This window comes from Lepidochelys kempii, chromosome 25 (assembly GCF_965140265.1).
Source record: "Lepidochelys kempii isolate rLepKem1 chromosome 25, rLepKem1.hap2, whole genome shotgun sequence".
In the NCBI taxonomy this organism is placed as follows: Eukaryota; Metazoa; Chordata; order Testudines; family Cheloniidae; genus Lepidochelys; species Lepidochelys kempii.
The window spans coordinates 6979879-6999006 of record NC_133280.1 but is presented as its reverse complement, the minus strand read 5'-3'; the positions used below and the strand labels follow the sequence as shown (position 1 = coordinate 6999006).

At 50.7% G+C, this 19128-nt stretch overlaps 1 protein-coding gene across 1 annotated transcript; it reads left to right on the top strand.

Annotated features, from left to right (window-relative positions):
- The first annotated feature begins 1801 nt into the window (after positions 1-1801).
- On the top strand, positions 1802-14321 carry PEAK3 (PEAK family member 3). Its single transcript, XM_073324597.1, has 4 exons — positions 1802-2203; positions 6119-6267; positions 7300-7997; positions 13171-14321. Exons 1-4 carry the CDS (start codon positions 2001-2003, stop codon positions 14209-14211), a joined length of 2091 nt encoding a protein of 696 aa, XP_073180698.1. The 5' UTR covers positions 1802-2000; the 3' UTR covers positions 14212-14321.
- The last annotated feature ends 4807 nt before the right edge of the window (positions 14322-19128 follow it).

Here is a 19128-nt window from a genome sequence, read left to right as displayed (position 1 = left end):
ATTTAAATCTCTCAGAAACCAAGAAAAAGGGACATTCAATGAGGAAATTGAATTAAAACTCATGAAAGGAAAAACATTTTTAAACAAAGCCAAATTAGCCTGTGGAACTGATTGCCACAAGGTATCACTGAGGCCGAGAATTTAACAGGATCCAAAAAAAGAATTAGACTTGTGTTACAGAAAATGAAGACATCTAGGTCCACTGATAGCAGTTTGGAGGGACTATAAATGCTCATGCTTCAGGGCAGAAAGCCACCTCTAACTGTGGGGACTAGAAATAAGCTTCTTCTATGGGCCAGCTATTCCATTACCATCCCACCTTTATAATTTCTTGCACCTTCCTCTGAAGCACCTGGTATGGATCACTGTTGGAAACAGGCTGCTAGTGGGCTAGATGGACCCCTGGTTTGATCTAGCGTAGTAAGGCCCATGTTCCCACCACAGACGTTACAGGTGAAGAGAGCTAATAGACCACCCAGTCCTTGTCCCTGGGAGCAATGCAGGGATTGTTCCCTTGGGTGCATTTTCTAGTGCTGACCCCTACAACTGATCCACATCTGCACTGGGGCACAAGATCTTTATCTTCAATTGCTATTCCTGTGCCTACAATTATCCAGCCCCTTATTAAATCCAGGTGCAGCATTTGACTCACTGACCACAACTCCCTGTTGTGTGAAGAGGTAGCTAACATGTTAAAACACAATTTGTCTCGGGAGGAATTTTTAGTCAGATGTTTCTGTTGACAGCTATTTAACTCTAATAGCTGGGAACACTTGTGAGAAAGGATATCTTTATTAAAGATTCAACACCTCCCCAAAATGCCAGTTTAACTTCCAGTCCAGTTCTCTAGTCCTCCACGGAGATCTTGTCATGAAGTGCTCTACTCACAGCTGCAGCGCCTCCTTCTGGTCGCAGCTGGGATTAGCTCTGCCTGGCGGCCGCCCCTTCCTGCAGTTGCACTCCGTCGCTCTCTCGGGACTCAGCTGCTCCCGTTTCATGGCTTGGCCCTCTGGCCAGGTCGCTGTGGTTTTCCCCTTCAGAGGAAGTCGCAGGTATCCAAGTCTCTCTGGACGCCCTGGACTGTCCCAGGCAGTCTTCTCTTTCACTTCCTGCTTAATGGTTTCACTTCCCAGTGGCTAGTAGGGGATCACAGGTGCCCTTTACACTGCTTTCCAGCCCAGGAACTCTACAACTAACAGTCAAGGTCTGCACAGTTGTATCTGGCCTACTTCCTACCTTGCCTTCTCATGCTGACAGCAACTGCTGTCTCTCTCTGCAGCCCCCTTCTTCTCTCAGCTACTGGGCTTTATACAGACCCCTCCTGTCCCTGTCCAGCTGCACTTCCTCTTTAATTAGCCCTTGTTACACCCTGGCTCCTCCTCCAGGTACAGCCTCGGGGGTTAATTGACTCACCTAGCCACCTTTACCCCTTCAGGCCTTGTGCGGGGTGGACACCCCATCATGGATCTCCATCAAACACAGGGAAGACAAAACTCGATATTCCTAACATAAGAAAAAAACATGCAGAATTTTTTAAAATAACGTATTAAAAACCATTAAGTCTTCCCCTGCAGTGCTGGGAACCGCTACTGTGAGAGAATCAGAAACAGAAACTAACCAGCTGGCTTCCACTGTCCACAGCGAGTGAAAGCCAAGCAATAAACAAACTGCCCTCCTATACAGTAGCTTTGTAACACTGTCCGTTTATAACAGCGTACGGTGTCGCAGGGAACACAGATAAGGAAGGAAATGTAAACCAGTGGGGACATATTTGTTCCTGGTGTAATTCCGTCACCCTCACAGCGACACCAAGGTTGAGTTTAACTCACGGCTTAGTTTAGCCCTGCAAGAGGTTTTGAAAGCTAGTTTGAAAGAACATCCTCCTGGAAGCGCTGTGGTTACACGAAGTGCTGTGAGAGCCCCTTCCCCACTGCCGCCCCAGCCTCCAGGGCCACCTCTCCCTGCACCGAGGGTTCTGTCACAGCTGGAAAACCCTCCCGATGTCTGATAGCCCCACGGCCCCTCTCCTGCTCCCCCAGCAAACCAGTCACAAGCCCGTGGCTGGCCCAGGAAGAGAAAGTGATGGGAATCAGAGCGCTGGCCGACGAGATGATGCACTCAGCACGAGGATGGTTTTGGAAAGGAAGGACATGCCGGAGTCTGAACCAGTAGCACCCCCGCCTCTCCCAGGGAAAACACAAAGGTAACAGACTTTCCTACTGTACTAATGCTTCTGAGGCCCAGGTCCCAAAGTTGATTTGTAGATTTTCAAGGCCAGAGGGGACCGTTATGATAATCTAGTCTGATCTCCCGCATAGCAACGCCCTGGGAATTTCCCCTGATCACTGCATTCGGAATAACTTCACGAATCAATAACAGCAGAGAAGCAGAAGGAAGGGAGAAGAAAGGTATTTGCAGTGAGATCACAAAGGATTAGAGATGGAAAAAACCAGAGAGGGGTGTGCACCAGAACCTCAGACTCAAATATCCCTAAACTTTGGGGTTGTCAAATTCCAGCTCCCACCCTTTATCCAAATGTTAGGACTAGCACCTCTCTCTGTAAAAGACCAAATCTGAACCCCACATCTGGGCACCAGTGAACTCCAAATCTGTTCCACGGGCTAACTGATCTCACTGTCAAGACAATGGGAAGCTGAGGCACAAAGAGGTTAAGTGACTTACTGAGGATCACAAAGCAAGTCAGTGGCAGAGACAGGCATAGATCCCAGGAGACAACTCGCCTCCTTTTGCACAAGTGCACTTACAGAAGTTTTGGGTTGCATATTAGCTATGATTTGTGTGATGGGGCTGAACTGAATCCCTGAATCTAGGTATGTATAACTCAGGCTTGCTGAGTTCAGCAGGGAAGTTTTGTGATGTGGTCACACATCCCGGGGGGGGCAACCCCCCAAATTCACATCACAGAGCTCTTGGAGCAGCTACCTTTGGACACTGCCAACTCAGCCTGGATTGAAATCGGCGAGCTAGAGGCTCATGACTAAGCCCTGAGTCCCTGGTCTACCGTCGAGTTTGAACAGTCGGGGTGGGGGGGAGTTTCTAAGAGCCTTTGAGATCGTCCTTCCCAGCTTCGCCAGCCCTGCCCATTGTTGCACAGGACACGAGGGACCTAAGGATCCGTTAGGAGACTGAAAAATCACTGCCACATTCTTTTGACACCAGGGACATGAGTTTGATCCTAGAATGAACCTGGTTAATGGGAGCTCCTTATCAGCTCACGGGGTGGTGGCAACCCCCATAAACTAGGAGCAGGTTGCTGTCTCCAGCAGCATCCTCCTCAAGCAAGCTCTGAGGCCTGCCTGGTTCTGCAAAGCCCCCCCCAAGGAATCTGCAGGGCTAATATTTCCCAGAAAGCACCCTCCCCTCCTGTCCCAGGCCCTGAGCATTCTGCTTAGCAGCCTCTGGAGGTTAAACACCTGGGATGAAATGGAGGTAGGGTGACCAGATGTCCCGATTTTATAGGGACAGTCCTGATTTTTGGGTCTTTTTCTTATATAGGCTTCTATTACCTCCCACCCCCTGTCCCGATTTTTCACATTTGCTGTCTGGTCACCCTAAATGGAGGTGAAGGGCTAAGCTGCTGAGGGACATGCACAGCTAAAACAGGAGAGAAATGTTTTCAGAGGAAATCTGGTAGCACGCAGGGGCAGGGGCAGGGACAGGGCACGGGTGAGGTGCATGTGCACAGGCCTGTCGTATACACACACGTGCACAGAGGTATCCATGAATGTTTGCAAATCCAGGAGTGCTGCCGTACCTCTGTATATGGCCCTCAGACACTAGCCTGCCCACGTGCAGGCAGGCAGACGGACCAACAGGAGCCTGCCCAGATAATGCTGTACACCGGGGGGGTCTCACCTTTCCCTTTCTGAGCCCCCTCCCCTCCCCCCCCGCAGCATGCTACAAAAACTCCCCGGCCCACCTGTGCCACAACAACTGGTTTCTGCATGTAACAGCCAGAGCCAGCGTGAAGGGGTGGCAAGCAGGGCAATTGCCGGGGGCCCCACGGCACAGGGGGCCCTGTAAAGCAAAGTTGCTCAGGCTTCTGCTTCAGCCCCGGGTGGCAGGGCTCAGGGCCCCGGGTTCAGCCCTGCGCGGCAGGGCTTAGGCTTTCTGCGCTGGGCCTCAGCGAATCTAACACTCGTCCCGCTTGGCGGACCCCCTGAATCCTGCTCACGGACCCCTGGTTGAGAACCCCTGCTCTGCCCCATTCTACTAACCTTCAGCAATTCTCCCAAGCACCCCCCGGGGGTAGGGCAGGTATCCACCCCACCATTTCACAGATTGGGGGGGGGGTCACGGCGGGGAAGAAGAGAAGGGGAGAGATTTGTCCAAGATCATGCTTCAAGTTAATGGCTCCCCGTCCCACACTCTCCCCTTTAGACAAACTGCCCCAAAGTGTGCATCCACCATGACACCTGCCCCTTTCCCCACACAGAGCATTTTCAGAAAGAGGTCTGGGTAATGTGCAGGGAGCCTCAGCCCCATGGGGAGCCGGTGGCTGCTAAAAGCACCATTGCCCTCTGTGGTTTAACAGCCCTGACCGCACTTCCCCTGCTCTAGGAAAGCATCTCGCTTCAATTCCTCTCTCGAAACTTCCCCCTGTGGGAGCTGTTTGCACAAAACGCTCAGACTGTGCAGGGTCAGCAGCAATTACCTGACGGAAAGTCAATTACTGAGCTGGTCAGGGACCAGCTTGGAGGTGGCCTGGTGAGCCCTGAGTCAAACAGAGACTCATTTAAAAGGCTCTTCCGTCATCAGGTGCTTCAGAAAAACCTGATCCCTGGTGGAATTCCCTGGGCTCCCCTGGGGGGGTGGATCTGGCCCAGCACGTAGAGAAATGTTTGCAGGGTTTAGGGTTTATTTAAAAACAAACAAAACCCAACGAACTGCTAGTTTCCTTGATAAGGCCCCAATTATAAACACAGCCACAGCAGGGTGGGGCTAGGAACTGAAACCGCCAGAGACTCTGGCTCTGCTCCAGGGAAGGGATCTGGCCCCTTGTATATCGCTCACTTTAGCAATCTCCTGAAGAGCCTGGACTCTCTCAGCCCAGATCGCTCCTTCCTCTTCTTCGCCCTACTCCTCCCCAGGCTGCAGAGGGCCCCCTCCTCTCGCACTCTGATTTTCTATAGCCGGGTTCCCCTCCAAACCTGGGTATTTTGTTGGGACATTGAGAGCCCTCTAGATTTCTCTGGTCCCCAGGATCCAGGTGTGAATTAGGGTGTGACACACACAGGAAGGCTGATGAGGGCCTGCTCCCAGTCACATGTTGTTTCAGGGCTCCAATCCGATCTTGGTCCCCCCTCCCTATGGCAGGAGTTCGACTCGCACACTGACTCCAGGTGCTGCTGTAACGGTGTGGACAAGACTGGGTCTTCCCATGTGTCCACCTTCAGTACGCTCCCAGCCTGCGACACCCAGATAGTGTCCCTCCATGGGAGGGGGCGGAGGAGAAAACAAGGTCACCCATCCAGGGTCTGCTAATGGCCTGGATTCAACCCTGGATACGCACACAATTATCCCCTGCACAGTGGGGGGAGAGGGGAACAGAACCGTGGATCAGGACGCACAAGTGCAGCGCCCTATGGAGGGAGTACGAGCGAGAGAGCAAAGAGCTGCGTGGGAGAACGTCCCGCCCCAGCCCCAGCCTTTAAGCAGAGTTGTTGGAGCCATGGTGGTCCCAGGATGTTAGCGGGAAAGACAGGTGGGGCAATATCTGTTATTAGACCAACTTCCCTTACTCCAGCGTGGCAGCTTGTCTCTTTCACCGGCACAGGTTGGTCCTGGGTGAGGTGTGGTGGCCCGCGATGTGCAGGAGGTCAGAGAAGAGATGATCCTGATGGTCCCTTACTGACCTTAAGGTCTCCTGAGTCAGAGAGATTCCCTCTCCCACCTTGGCATTGGGGCAATGCTGCCATCTACTGCAGAGAAGCAGCACAGACAATGGGCAAAGCTAGCAAACTTCCCAGGTCCCTTTGCAAATTGGAGGCCCCCAAACATCCCCACATCTCCTTTTCCTTTATTTCTCTTTCGCTGGCAGAGAATGGAGGAAACTTTGCTGGGAATTTGGCCTAACCTCCCTCTTCCCTCCCTACAGGGGGATCATCCCAGCCAGAAGAACGAGAAGCTCCAGCTCTCAGCTCAACTGTCCTGGCTCTGCTGAGCCACCCTCGGCAATGCAGGGCGCAGGGGCGGGCAGCCCTGCCCGGCACGGCGCGCAGGGAAATCTCATTTACAGCAACGTGGGTGAGTGGCCTCCAGCAGAGCTCAGAGGGAGCTGGGCCCCCGACTCACTGACGCAAAGCTGGGTGCAGCTGGCAGCTGTTGGCCAGTTTTTGCAAAGAGCTTGGCCCAGTGGGTGAACGTGGGGTGCTGTGTGTAATGGCCACCCTCTTGGCCGACATGGTGGGGATTGAACCGGGGACCTCGCGAGAGAAATGCATGCATTGCTATAGCCTGAGCCGAAGCTGTTTAGTTAGGGCCTGTCAGCGACTCGTGTCCCCTGTGGGTCAGGCACAGAGGGCTCATAACACACACTGAGCACTGGATTACACCGAGCACTTGACAATCTGGCCTCCCGTGCAGTGGTGGTTCTTCCCTCTTACTCCAGCCCTCCAGCTCTGAGTCCTGGTCAGTTCTTCAGTGACGTCCAGGGGAAAAGCTCAGGGTGGGGCTGGTGATTGCGCAGGGGGAGTTAGGCCTTGTGTACCCAGAGAGGTGCAGAGGGGTGAACAATAACTGCTCTCCCAGGGTCAGTGGAACAACAATGGGGGCAAGTTAACCCCCCGATTTGTACAACCAAAACCCACTGGACACAGGCTCAGTCGGCTGGATGTCAACATGGACACAACATGCTGGCCCTAACTGTGAGAGGTCCTGCAAGCTGAGTGTCGCCTCCCAATCCCCCTCCCTGGAAATGGCCCCCGCCAGTTCCACAGCTCCTCCATCCCGCATCTGAACCCTGGCCCTCCCCTCCCCTCCCATGGCTTGTAGGCTAGAGGGCAGCAGTGAGCGTGGAGGACGGATTTGAAGGTGGTGGAGATGAGACGGGCAGTTGCTCTGGAGGGTGCATTGCAGACGGAAGGGGCAGCGTGGAAGAAGGTGCAGAGATGCGTCCAGGTGAAGGACTAGTGGGGTTGGGGGATAGTGGGTGACTAGGCTAGGGATGTAGACAGGAGGTGCCCAGTGTAGGTCCTTGCAGACTCACTGAGCACCTGGGAAGCATCTTGAGGCTGGAGGTGGTGGCTGCGTAAGCGTGTAATTGTTATTCCCTTGCAGGAGAAATGCGAGCACACTTGGTGCCAGCCAAGACATGCCGAGGGGAGTCACCTGAAAAGCTCCCCTCTGAGGCCAGCAGTGATCCTCTCCCTCCACCCCTGCCAAAAAAGCAGCTCAGCAGAACCAGGTCCTTGCCCGAGATGCAGACTCATCACTACTACCCGTGCAAGAGAGCCCCTTTCCCCACGCCGCATTATGTCTACAACACCCTGTATGAGGTCTCCACACACAGCAAGGGAGGCAGCCGCAGCTACTCTGAGTCAACAGAAGGAGCTCTCTGTGGCCCTAAAAGATACTTGTCTAAGTCCCAAAGCCTGGGTGCATCTGAGCCCTGGGACGCCCTGTGTGAAGCTCACCCTGTCCCTGTCCCAAGGCACATCACCACAGAAGAACTGACGTTCACTACTCCTGATGGAGAGCTCGTCTACTTTTTCGAGGACCTGGAGAGCACAACCAACGTCTATGAGAAGGTGATGGGGTGCCACCTGGTGTCTTTGATCCATCTCATGGCAAGGGCACAGAAGATCCTGGGCGGAAAGGAGGAGGAGCAGCAGCTGATGAGAGCAGAGCTTGCAGGAAAGAAGAAGTGGGCAGATTTCACGCTCTTAGACAAGCAGCCATGTTGTGAAACAGGAGACGCCTGGTATTACCGTGTTTCCTGTTCCTCTGAGCAAGCCCAGCAAATATTCGCAGCCAAGGTAACCATAAATATTAGAGATGGGGAAAGATCTGAGTCAGGGCAGCCTGCCTGTAGCCCTGATCCGTGCGGCTCACCACCACCCCAAAGTCTGAGAATCTCAACAAAAAACAGATTTCTGGTCCCAAGGAGCCCATCCTTTGCTGCTCCTTACTAGTGAGGTGTGGGGATTAGGCAGTATGGTCTACTGGGTTAGACGTAGGCCTAGGTATCAGGAAAGTTGGGTTCTGATGCACTGGGTGACCTTGGGCAAATCTCTGCCTCTCTGGGCCTCAGTTTCCCCCTCTCTAAAATGGAGGTTACGATTCTGACCCCACCCTAGTGCAAGTGCTTTGTGATCCGTGGGGAAAGGGTGATTGTTTGATTTTATGGTGAAAATCCGCTATTAGTGACTTCATCAGCCTTGCCATGGCAGTCAGCTGTGATGGGGCCTGGCAGCGGTTTGTCACTGGGGGGGGGGGGGTAGCAGGAGCCGATGAACCACACTCCACTTGTCATGCAGCCGCCCCTAGTACGGAAGAACAACAGATCAGCTGGAGCAATCGGAAGCTCGTGTTGTATCAGCAAGACCCAGTGAGATGCTCCCCGGAGCTTTCGGGGAGGCATCAGTGGTTCTTTACACAGTTCTCAAAAGGATCCTAAAAACCATGGACGCTTTTCCCTCATAATGAGTGGATGGATGGTCCTGATTTTCAACTTTGGAACATGAAGGAGTCCGTACTGCTGGGCAAAGGTGCCCTGGGAAGGCCTCTACCCCCAGAATAGGTCCAGCCCAGGCAGCAGGGCTAGCTTCTTCCACCGTCCCCAGTGGCAGTTTTACCTGAGTAAGGAGTGCAGGGTGAGTTTCGGTTACAAAACTGGCCTGGGCTGGAGTTGAACTAGAGATGAAAGGGTGCTGAGCCAAATCCCCAAGCTCCTCAGGCATACAGCCCCCTTGGCAGACTTTCTTTGTCCACTGTTGTCTGTGTTGTGTTATCCAGCCCATTGTTCTTGGCCTCCAAGGGGCATCAGAGGGTGTTAAGAGTGAAGAGTAGAGGGGTGTGGCTTGTCGGTTCCTCCCAGCAAAGACAGGCTGATCCAGCTTGGGCTGGGAGGGGGAAATCCCATAGCACTTAACAGCCATCCTGGGGGACAGTGGTGTCTTTCACCACTGCAGCCCCATGTCAGCCTGAGTGAGCATCACCCAGGACAACGGGGGGTTCCAGGCAAAGCAGAGACTGGCACCAAGATGACTAGACTTGGGGCTCAGTGCGGGGGCTCTGGGGTTAGCCGAGAGGAGCTGCAACTCAGAACTCAGCAGATGATGGGCCAGTTTTCAGGGTGTAGAGCCCCAATTCTGGACACTGAGCACTTGAAAACCTGGCCTGACAGGCTGCAGTGATACAAGCCAGCAGCAGGAGCTGGAAGGCAGCCTGGACCAATGGTAGTCAGGGTGTGTTTACACTGCAATTGGGAGGCATGACTGCAGCACGGTTAGACGTATCCCAGCTAGCTCTAGCCTAGCCACGGTGACATGGGTTGTAGCCCAGGTTAGCCCCCAGTACATGCCCAGGTCCTAGGTGGCATCCTCCTTGGGCAGCTACCCTGCTAACGTTAGCGAGCTAGAACGATCCGACTAGCTTGGGTACGTCCACACACACTGCAGTCACACCTCCTGCCTGCAGGCTGACGGGAGAAAACGGGGTCGCAGCCTGGTCTAACAGTACGAGGGAGCAGCATAGAGTAAGACCGAGTGCAGCCTCCATCACCCACTGAACACCCCAGGGCTGGGAATATCAGCCCATGGTTTGCTAGCCAGCGTTAACGGCCAAGCCAAGTCGCAGGTTCTCAGCAACCCAGTGGAAACAACCAGGAAGGTTTCACGAGCATCCATCACGCTCCCCAAGGCTGGGATCAGGGCAGTGGGGCAGGCGGGAGCTCCTGCAGTGTGATTTCACCCTGCTGCGTCTCATGCACCCTGCCAGCTACCATCTGACTTAGCTGCCTCAAGCCAAGTTCATCCCTGGAGGAACAACACTGGCTTCCACCAGGGAGAGATCAGACCCCGGGAATCTGTGGCACCTGTTGAGGCCACAAGTTTATAGCCCTGAAATGAAGTGAACTCGGTTCACGTGCCCTCCCTGCCCCACCCCCCCAATACTTCTTCCTCTTCTCCATTAAGCTCAGAGAAGGAACAGGGAAGGGCTAGATGGGATTTCACTGCAGGAACGGGCACCGGAAATTCCAGATCGGAATCAACAGACTGACAGGCTCAGCAGCTGCCATCACACCCCCATGCTCCACTGGAGTTGTTAACAGAGCCAGAGGCTGGACTGGGGACCTCCAACCTTTGCCTGACCATGAGCTGCGCTGGCAACTTTGCCAGGGGCTTGGAGCCAACAGAGCAGGTCACAGTGGGCAATATTAGCCTTCCCATAAGGCAAGTTTCTTCCAAACCCAATATTATTAGAGATGAGGGTGGTAGCTGGCCATGTGCTGCATCTTATCATCATCATCATCATCCCTTTGGAGGCCCCCTGGTGCTAGGCCTGTACACACTCAGTGAGAGAGATTCCTTGCCCCAAAGAGCTTGAGCACCAGGACCTAAAGGTATTTAGGCAGCCAAGGCCCCTGGATTTCGCTGAATTCTGCAGTGGACCAGGAATTGCACAGCAACGTTGATTGATTACAACACTGCATTGGCTGATGTGACCTTGCAACATTTCTAGCCTGCGCTGGTTGATTTTGTTCTCTGATGTGTGCACACAATTCGTCCACTAAAACCCATGATCTGATTGGAGTCATTCCATTCACCCGCCCTCGCCCCATCTATTTGCTTCTCTCCCTGTGACTACTTGTCCATTTAGTCTGTAAGGCCCAGATCTCATAGACTTTAAGATAAGCAGGGACCATCGTAGTCATCTAGTCTGACCTCTTACACACTGCAGGCCACACTTAGCCAGAGGTTATGGGTCTGTTTCAGGAGTGGGTGAGTTACTGAAGTCCTCAAATCATGGTTTAAAGACTCCAAGTCACAGAGGATTCACCATTCACTCGTTTAAACCTGCAAGTGGCCTGTGCTCCATGCTGCAGAGGAAGGCGAAACTCCACCAGGTATTTGGGCACCCAACTGCCATTGAAATCAGAGAACAAAAAAGCCCAAAGCAATCAGTACAAGCTAGAAATATTCCAGGGTCACATCAATTAACACTGCTGTGCAATTCCTAATCCCCTGCCAAATTCAGCCACACCGGTGGGAGTTAGGTGCCTAAATACCATTGAGGATCTGGGCCTTGCAGACTAAGTGGGCAAGTAGGAATAGGGAGAAGCAGCAACTAGAAGGGGCTGAGGGAGGGTGGATGGAGTGACTCTAAGGGGATGTCTACACTGCAGTGAAACACGTGGGGCTGGCTTGGGTGAGCTGACTCAGGCTCGGGTGAGCTGACTCAGGCTCATAAGGCTCAGGCTGCAGGACTGTGAGATTGCTGCACAGATGTTTGGGCTCAGGCTAGAGCCGCAGCTCTGGGACCGCATGAGAGGGGAGTGTCCCAGAGCCAGGACTCCAGCCCAAACATCTACACTAGATTTTTACAGCCCCGTGAGCCAGAGTCAACTGACCCAGGCCAGCCACGCTCCTGCCATGGGTCTTGTATTCCAGTGTAGACGTACCCTCAGATCACAGTTTAGTAGACTCCCCGTGTGCATTTTTTGTTTGTTAGGTAATGGATAAGCAGATCAGGAGCAGTCACCTCAGCTTGCCCCTGCCTAACCATTATTAGCTGGCTATGCTCTAAAGGTACCCCTGTGGAAGGGAGCCTTGAGCAGGAATTTGAAGAATAGGTTAGTGGCTGCAAATGCCTTTGAATCACCACTGGACTAGAGGGTAACATCTTTACGATTGATCAAGGCCCCTGTAATGGTGTGGGAATGGGCACCCCCTTGTGTCAGGGTGTAACATTGCCTTTAACCTTGGCTCCAGCACCTCCTGCCGGCTGGCTCACTGGATCTTCCATGGCTTGGCCCTCCACCAAGTCAGATACATGTTTAAAAACTTCCAGGGGATCCAGAAGTTCCTACTGAAAGTTCACAAAATGTCCCCATGCAAAGGAGCCTTCAGTTCCCCTTCTCAGGCTATTCCTTGGCCCTTCCTTTGGACCAAGGCTTCAGGCCCACCTTGGGTTCAATATTCCTTACACTGGGCTTGCATGCCCCCTTCCTCAGGGGCTGGTAGAGGAACCCAGGCTTCCCCCACTCTACTGTGGATTCCCCACCTGGGAACCTGCCTGTATTAAGCAGCTGGGTGTGCTTCTTCAGACATGCTGCTATTTCCTTGGGACACTTCCTTCCTCTCAAGCACTTCTCCACAGCTGGTGCTTAACACAGCCTCCCTTTAGAGTTCCCAAACCTCTGGCTTCTCCCTTCTGGACTGAACTAATAACTCTTCCTGTCCTTTCAGGCTCTGCCTTTCCTGTCCCTACCTCAGGCCCTTCCCCAGAGGAGCCAAACCTGCTCCTGCAGAGCTCCTTCTCTGTTGTTCCTTGTCTTAGGAGGCTTTCCCTCACTGCCTTCCCTCCTCAAGGACTCTGGCAGCTTCCCCTAGGGATCTTCCCTGCTCCTTGTAGGCTCTAGGTCAGGACTTCCCCGACAGGAGCCTATAGCTGCTACTCTCTGTGGGTCCACCCGCCTGTTTAAGTCCTATCTCAAGGCCCCCAGCCACAGGACCCTGAGCTACTTATTCCCTGTGTTTCTCTCTACAGAGAAGTCTGGCCTTCCTCAGAGAGTGGCAACACTCCTTCCTCCTCTCAACAGAGCTCCTTGAAAGGCCCAAGTGCCAAAGGGATCTTAGCTAGCTCCACCCCTCTGGCCAGAAGTCAAATTAGTTAATCACCCTGCAGCTGCAGAGCATGACTCTAATTGTTTTTTTTCCATTTCTAGCTGGAGACAGGAGTCCCCCCATCATAGTCCCCCTGTGTTATTCAGCATGTCAGACCTAATTTGTGCCCCAAGGTGTCTCCAATGTGTGTAGCAGATCTGCCCCAAATTCTGTAGCAAACTGGGAATCACACAACTGTGTTAAGTGACTGCAACAGTCACTTGGCTGGTGTGACCCTGGAAATGTTCTAGCCTGCACTGATTGATTGTGTTCTCTTTATCACATCCAGCTGACTATGTGTTGCTGGTTCTTGCCCTAACAGGTCCATAAATCCTATCCCTGCAGTCTCTCGGTACAGATGTCTGTAGAAGCTCATTTCAACATTCAGCAGGTGTTTAGCTACTTCCTTGATTCCCTCCCTAAGGACCTCATGCCTGTGGAAAGGCCTCAGAAGCTAGATCAGTTCTGTCCTGGAGAATGTGAGGAAGCTGTTTCCAACAGTGCATCCCCTCCTCTTACCCAGGTGGCCATCTCTCCTGAGGTTCCTTATCAAACCCTGGCTGATTTTGTGAAGGGATCACAAGATCTCCACAGCTCCAGGCCCGGGCACTATGAACGCCTGGCTTGCCTCCTCATGCTGCAGTTGTGTACAGGGCTAGAGCATCTCAAGCAGCAGAAGGTTGCTCACTACAACATTCACATGGAGAACCTGCTCTTGGTGCACTGTCCATCTCCTCACCAGGGCCAGCAGGACAAAGATCCATCTGCAGAGCTGTCGCTTCCAAGGTTGGTCATCAGCAACTTCTCTAAAGCTACAGGAAAGAAGACATCTACTTCTGCGGCCCAAGATCCAGACCGAGTCAGCATGGCCCCCGAATGGCTCTCTGTGGCTCACTTCCAAAATGCAGAGGGGTTCCAGGTAGGCATATTGGTCTATGAGATCTTGCATCAGCCCAGCCCCTTGGAGAAGCCCTCAGGACTCAGGATTGGTGACCTCCCTGCCATCCCAGCCCTGTCCATCTATTCGGGGGGGCTCCAGAACTTGGCCACCCTGCTTCTTCACCCAGATCCGCACAGGAGTGTGTCCATCGAACAAGCAAAGAACATGCTGCAGGTCTTGCTGTGGGGACCACGCCAGGAGCTCTTTGCCAGGAACCAAATCACTCCGGTCTTGCTCCGGAACTGGGTGGCCATTAAAAGGGTGCTGTTGCTGCTGAAGTTTGCAGAGAAGGCGTCTGAGGCAGAGGTGACCATACGGCTGGAAGAGTGGCTGTGCTGTTTGTACTTCACAGAGACCCCCGAGCACACGCTCCTCCACACCCTCAGCATTCTGCTTGCTTTAGAAAGCCCGGGGGCACATTAGACTTAACAGCTTATGCATCAGTTATGAAATACCTAGATTCTCTGGGCCCTAAGATTCATCTCAGCTCTTCATTCTTCAGAAGAAGACACCCTGAGTTTTATGCAGCTAACTGGGGGTGGGGGGGTGGGAGGGGGGAGAGAGTAGACTTTTAAGACTTGGGTCCTGTTTACTCTAAAGTTTGTGGCACTTTGACTAAGAATAGGGCCAGAGAGGCCAGGTACAGCTAGACTGCCGCAGGTGGAGTTCTGGGGTGGAATGTACCTCCCTGCTCCCTGACACAGAGGGACTGGGCAGCTTGCTCAGCATCTTGCATCCATTAGGGACCCAGTCCTACTCCCGTTGACTCACACAGCCAGCTCCTAAATATCTGCCATGGGGTATTTCTCATGTGTGTTTCCAGGATAAACCTCATGCTGTTTACTACTCATATCCCTGCCCTTTCCAGGTCCCCTTTGTGCAATCTCTCCATCCTCTTCCCTTCAGGTTCACGCCTTCTTCCTGTTCCTGGGAACTTCATAAACATACTGTTTACACCTCTAACCTGCCCCTCCAACTCTTTAGTGATTGTTCAAAATAAGATGGAGCCAAACTCCCTAGTAGACCAATCCCCACAACTGTGCACTCTGCAGTGTATTCTACCCTTGGTTTAGGCTCCTTCTGCCAGTTTTCAGTCCATGATGCAATGTTTTGTACCAAATTCCCTGGAGTTTTTCTGGGAAGACTTTCTTCCTGAGGGCCAAATGTTCCAATACATACTCACCAGGTCATCTGAGTAAGGGTTACAGGAGTTGACCTTTAGACACAAAATCTTCCTGGAAGCATCCTCCTCCCCACCCCATATCTGCATCCACTAATTCTGTCATTTTGTTTAAAAAATAGACTCCAGTTTGTCTTAAAGTAATGTTATTAAGGAGAAATATGATACATCTGATAGACTTACTCTTATTAAAAGCTGATTGTTACATAATCATTACCATGGAGGATGTATTTCAAAGGGAGAAATTTATCAACCCTGTAGCAGAAACCTTCAATAAAAACAGGATCCTGCTGAATCTTAAATGCTGTCCATTCAAATTCTTACTTTTTATGACATTAGCACTCTGCATGACATGTCCAGGAAAAAACATAAAGCCAAGCTTCACTGCTCTGTGCGTAGGTCTAATAGCATAGATAGTATGATGAACAGTTTGGATCTGTTTGTGGCTACCCCATGTGGGTGCACTGGTGGAGACGGACTTCAGAAAACCAACCAACCAACCCAGAGCTCACCATCAGAATCAGCCTGCAAAGCATATCTGTGGGTGATTATGAAGGCCAGTGAAGCTGGCCACCCAGCAGCAACTGCATGTGAATTGTAAATCCCTACTTTGGGTGTGAGGTCTGTCTTTGGACTCGCTAGGCCTCCTAGACTATCCTTGACAGGTGTTTGTCCAACCCCTTCTTAAAAACCTCCAGTGACAGGAATTCCACAAACTCCCTTTGAAACCTATTCCAGAGCTTAACTATCCTGATGGTTATAAAGTCTTTCCTAATATCTAACCTAAATCTCCCTTGCTGCAAATTAAGCCTATCCGTTCTTTTCCTATCTTCAATGGACATGAAGAACAATTGATCGTGGTCTTCTTTATAACAGTTCTTAACATATTTGAAGAGTGATCAGGTCCCCACAATCTTTTCTCAAGATTAAATCATGATTGGATATAGCATATTTTTGCTTCAATGAAGTATACAAATATTGTCAACACTGTAGTCAATGGAAGCTACAGATGTTAAGCACCTTTGATAATTATGCCAATCTTATTAGCTTTCTAACTGTGGATTTAGGAACCTAACTTTAGGCCTGGCTGTGCAAGACTAATCAGGTTTACAGCATAGTAGAAGCTTAATTTGTTTCTGACCTCTCAAAATCATTGTCAGATAGATAGGCTTCTGAGAGGTAAGTCATCAAGAAAGAATGGGTTTGTGGGCGGACTGTACCCTTCCAACACAGGCTTCGCCTGGACAATGCTTTCCTTTACACAAGATGCTTACTTCCAAAGTGTCTACTTGCTAACACAGTGAGCCAAAGAACGTTTTAGTCTGGTTTTGGCTTATGCTGAGCCATGTCAGTTACACACATACATGCCTATCTGGTAGATTATAATGTCTGGGAATTTTCATAGAAAGGACTGTCTTGTGGTTAAAGTACAGCCCTAGGAGTTAGGATATCTGGGGTCTATACTCAGCTCTGCCACTGATTTTCTGAGTGACCTTGTTAGCCTTTTCTCAGTGATCTCCTGCAATACTTTGCCTGGGTGCGAGATGGCAGTACAACGCCTAGCACTAGCAGCAGCAAAACAAAGAAACAAAATTATCGGTTATGCTTGCTCCAGTCTAATCATGCTCCTGTTTATTTACCACAGGCCTAAGTGGGCTCTCAGTTACACTGACACAAATCCAGAAGAACTGCAGCAATGTGAATGCAATTACTTTGGGTTCACATCAGGGACCCACATTATTTTAATCTATTTATTCGTTCGTACACTGTCCAAATCACTGCCGTACCTGAGTGCCTCACAGTCTTTAATGTGTTTATCCTCTCAACACACCTGTGACATAGGTCAGGATTGTCCCCATTTTAAAGATGGAGAACAAAGCACAGAGCAATTTAGCAATTTGCCCAAGGTCGTACAGAATGTCTGCAGAGGAACAAGGACATGAAGCCTTGTCACCCAAATTCTGTGCTTGTGCCCTAACCACGGGAACGTCTTTTATTCTCTTTTAAAATTATAATCCTTTGACTTTTATCCTGCGATGCTATCACCTTAAAAATGACACTTCTGTCTGCAATTTGTCTGAGACACAAGGTGGGAGAGGTAATATCTTTTATTGGACCGACTTCGAGCTTGGAAGCTTCTCTCTTTCACCAACAGAAGTTGGTCCAATAAAAGATATTCCCTCCCCGACCTTGTCTCTCTCTCATCCTGCAACCAACACAGCTACAACACTGCAATTTGTATGTAATATTGCTACAAATGACAGTCAATGACCATCATTGAAAGTTACACTCCAGCCACTCGCAAGGTTACACACAGTCAATCTAATGCCTTTATGCATTTGAGAGCACTTCCCGTTACAGTCCGTCGGACATCTTGTTGTTTATGTGGGTCTTTCACACAGCAAGAGAGGAGAGATTAACATTTTTAAAAGTAGGCAAATGTGACTGCAAAATGACAAAATCTTGGCAAAGGACATAGGCAGCAGTATCATTATAATTGATCATTTGGAGCGTGGAAGCACCCAGGAGCCCCAGTCATGGACGAAAACTCCATTGTGCAAGGCGCTGTACAACACAGAACGGTCCCTGCTCCAAAGAGCTCTCAATTTTTAATTCCTTTTGTCACTAGACTAAATCAATTTCAGTGTAATGGCATCCCCTTTAAAGCCCTCAATATTACTGCTGACTGGAATCTGTACCATTCCTGGCTGACTCCCTGTACATTACTGCAACAGAAAACAGTTAAACCTTAAGCAGTTAGTTAGTGGTTTATTCCAAGCTTAATACTTCCTTTAAATAAATTCAATTTTAAGCAATTATTTTAACTGTATTATGCAATACGGCAGCATTGTTTAGCAGCTTAAAGCTAAGCTTGGAATCCAGCCAAGGAGTCGTCGTATAAATTGAGTTCTATACAGCATGTGTCCTTAAAAGCCAAGCTCCTAAGTGGATGTTAAAAGTCACTGTCGATGCTAAAAGTATATGCTATAATGAATGATTGACAGAAGGCAGTTCAGGTGCTCTTATTTACCCTAGCTTGCAATACAAGGACAAAGATCTAAGTGATCTAAGTGGGATCACTCAAAACTGATGAAAGGAAATGCTTTTCCACACAGCACAGTCCGTCTGTGGAACTCTTTCCCCCAAGCTCTCAACGAGGCCAAGAGCTGAGCAGGATTAAACAAACACATTATAGAAGAGACCATCCACGTTACAAGAGCAAATCTTAAAGACTGTTGAGTTTGGGAAGAAATATAAAGCTCAAAGTTCAGGGCATAAGCTGACCTTTAACTACATGAATCCAGAGGAAAGCGCCACTGCAGGGCCTCTCCCTCCAAAGCAGCTGATGCTGACCACTGTGGAAGAGACAGTACTGAACCAGATGGGCCACCACTCTGATACAGTCCCTTCATTTTCTGTGCTTCTAACAAGCTTCTGGTGAAATTAACAAAATCCAATTAAATGCATCTCGAGAAGCTGGATTCGCTTTGAGTTTGTTTGTTTTTATTTTAAATAACCATTTTCCTGAGTTGGGCTTTTTTTATTTTCTCTTCCACCTATTGGTGTGGGCATCCCAACAGCGGGGGCATATGTTGGCTCTCTAGCAGGCATTGCTTGCTACGTGCAGGCACCGAGTCCCTTTCCGTGCACATAGGTCACCACCAACCTTGTCTCAGATGGGCCATAAGCCCTGTGCTGATACCATCCATCACCCAACCGCTTCACGGGGGCCAGCCTTCCCGACAACACTCATCCTGGTGCATCTCACACTGTCTCCACACTATTTTTCTCCTGAATTTCCTCTCGGTTGCTAACCACTTGTGGAAGCAATGGTGGGGGTATTAACATGACTGAGATTTCCAGGCAGCTGCCAACATTTAAGCCAGTGCCTACATTTGCCCAGACCAGGGTTAAGTGACAGGATAGTAAAGTCACCAGGACCCCACTAGCGCTCTCACCCTCACTAGCATGAGTAGTACCGGTGAGAAATTTTAGGGGAGGCTATCTTCATGCCATCTGGACCAGGGAGAGCACCTGGCAGGGATTCACTTGTCCCTGCTGTCTTCCCCCTTCCTCTGTGCAGAGGATTTAGTGGCTGGGTACCTACTTATTTGTCAGCTCAGCAGAGAAGAGTCTGTCAAACCCTAATGACAAGCTCT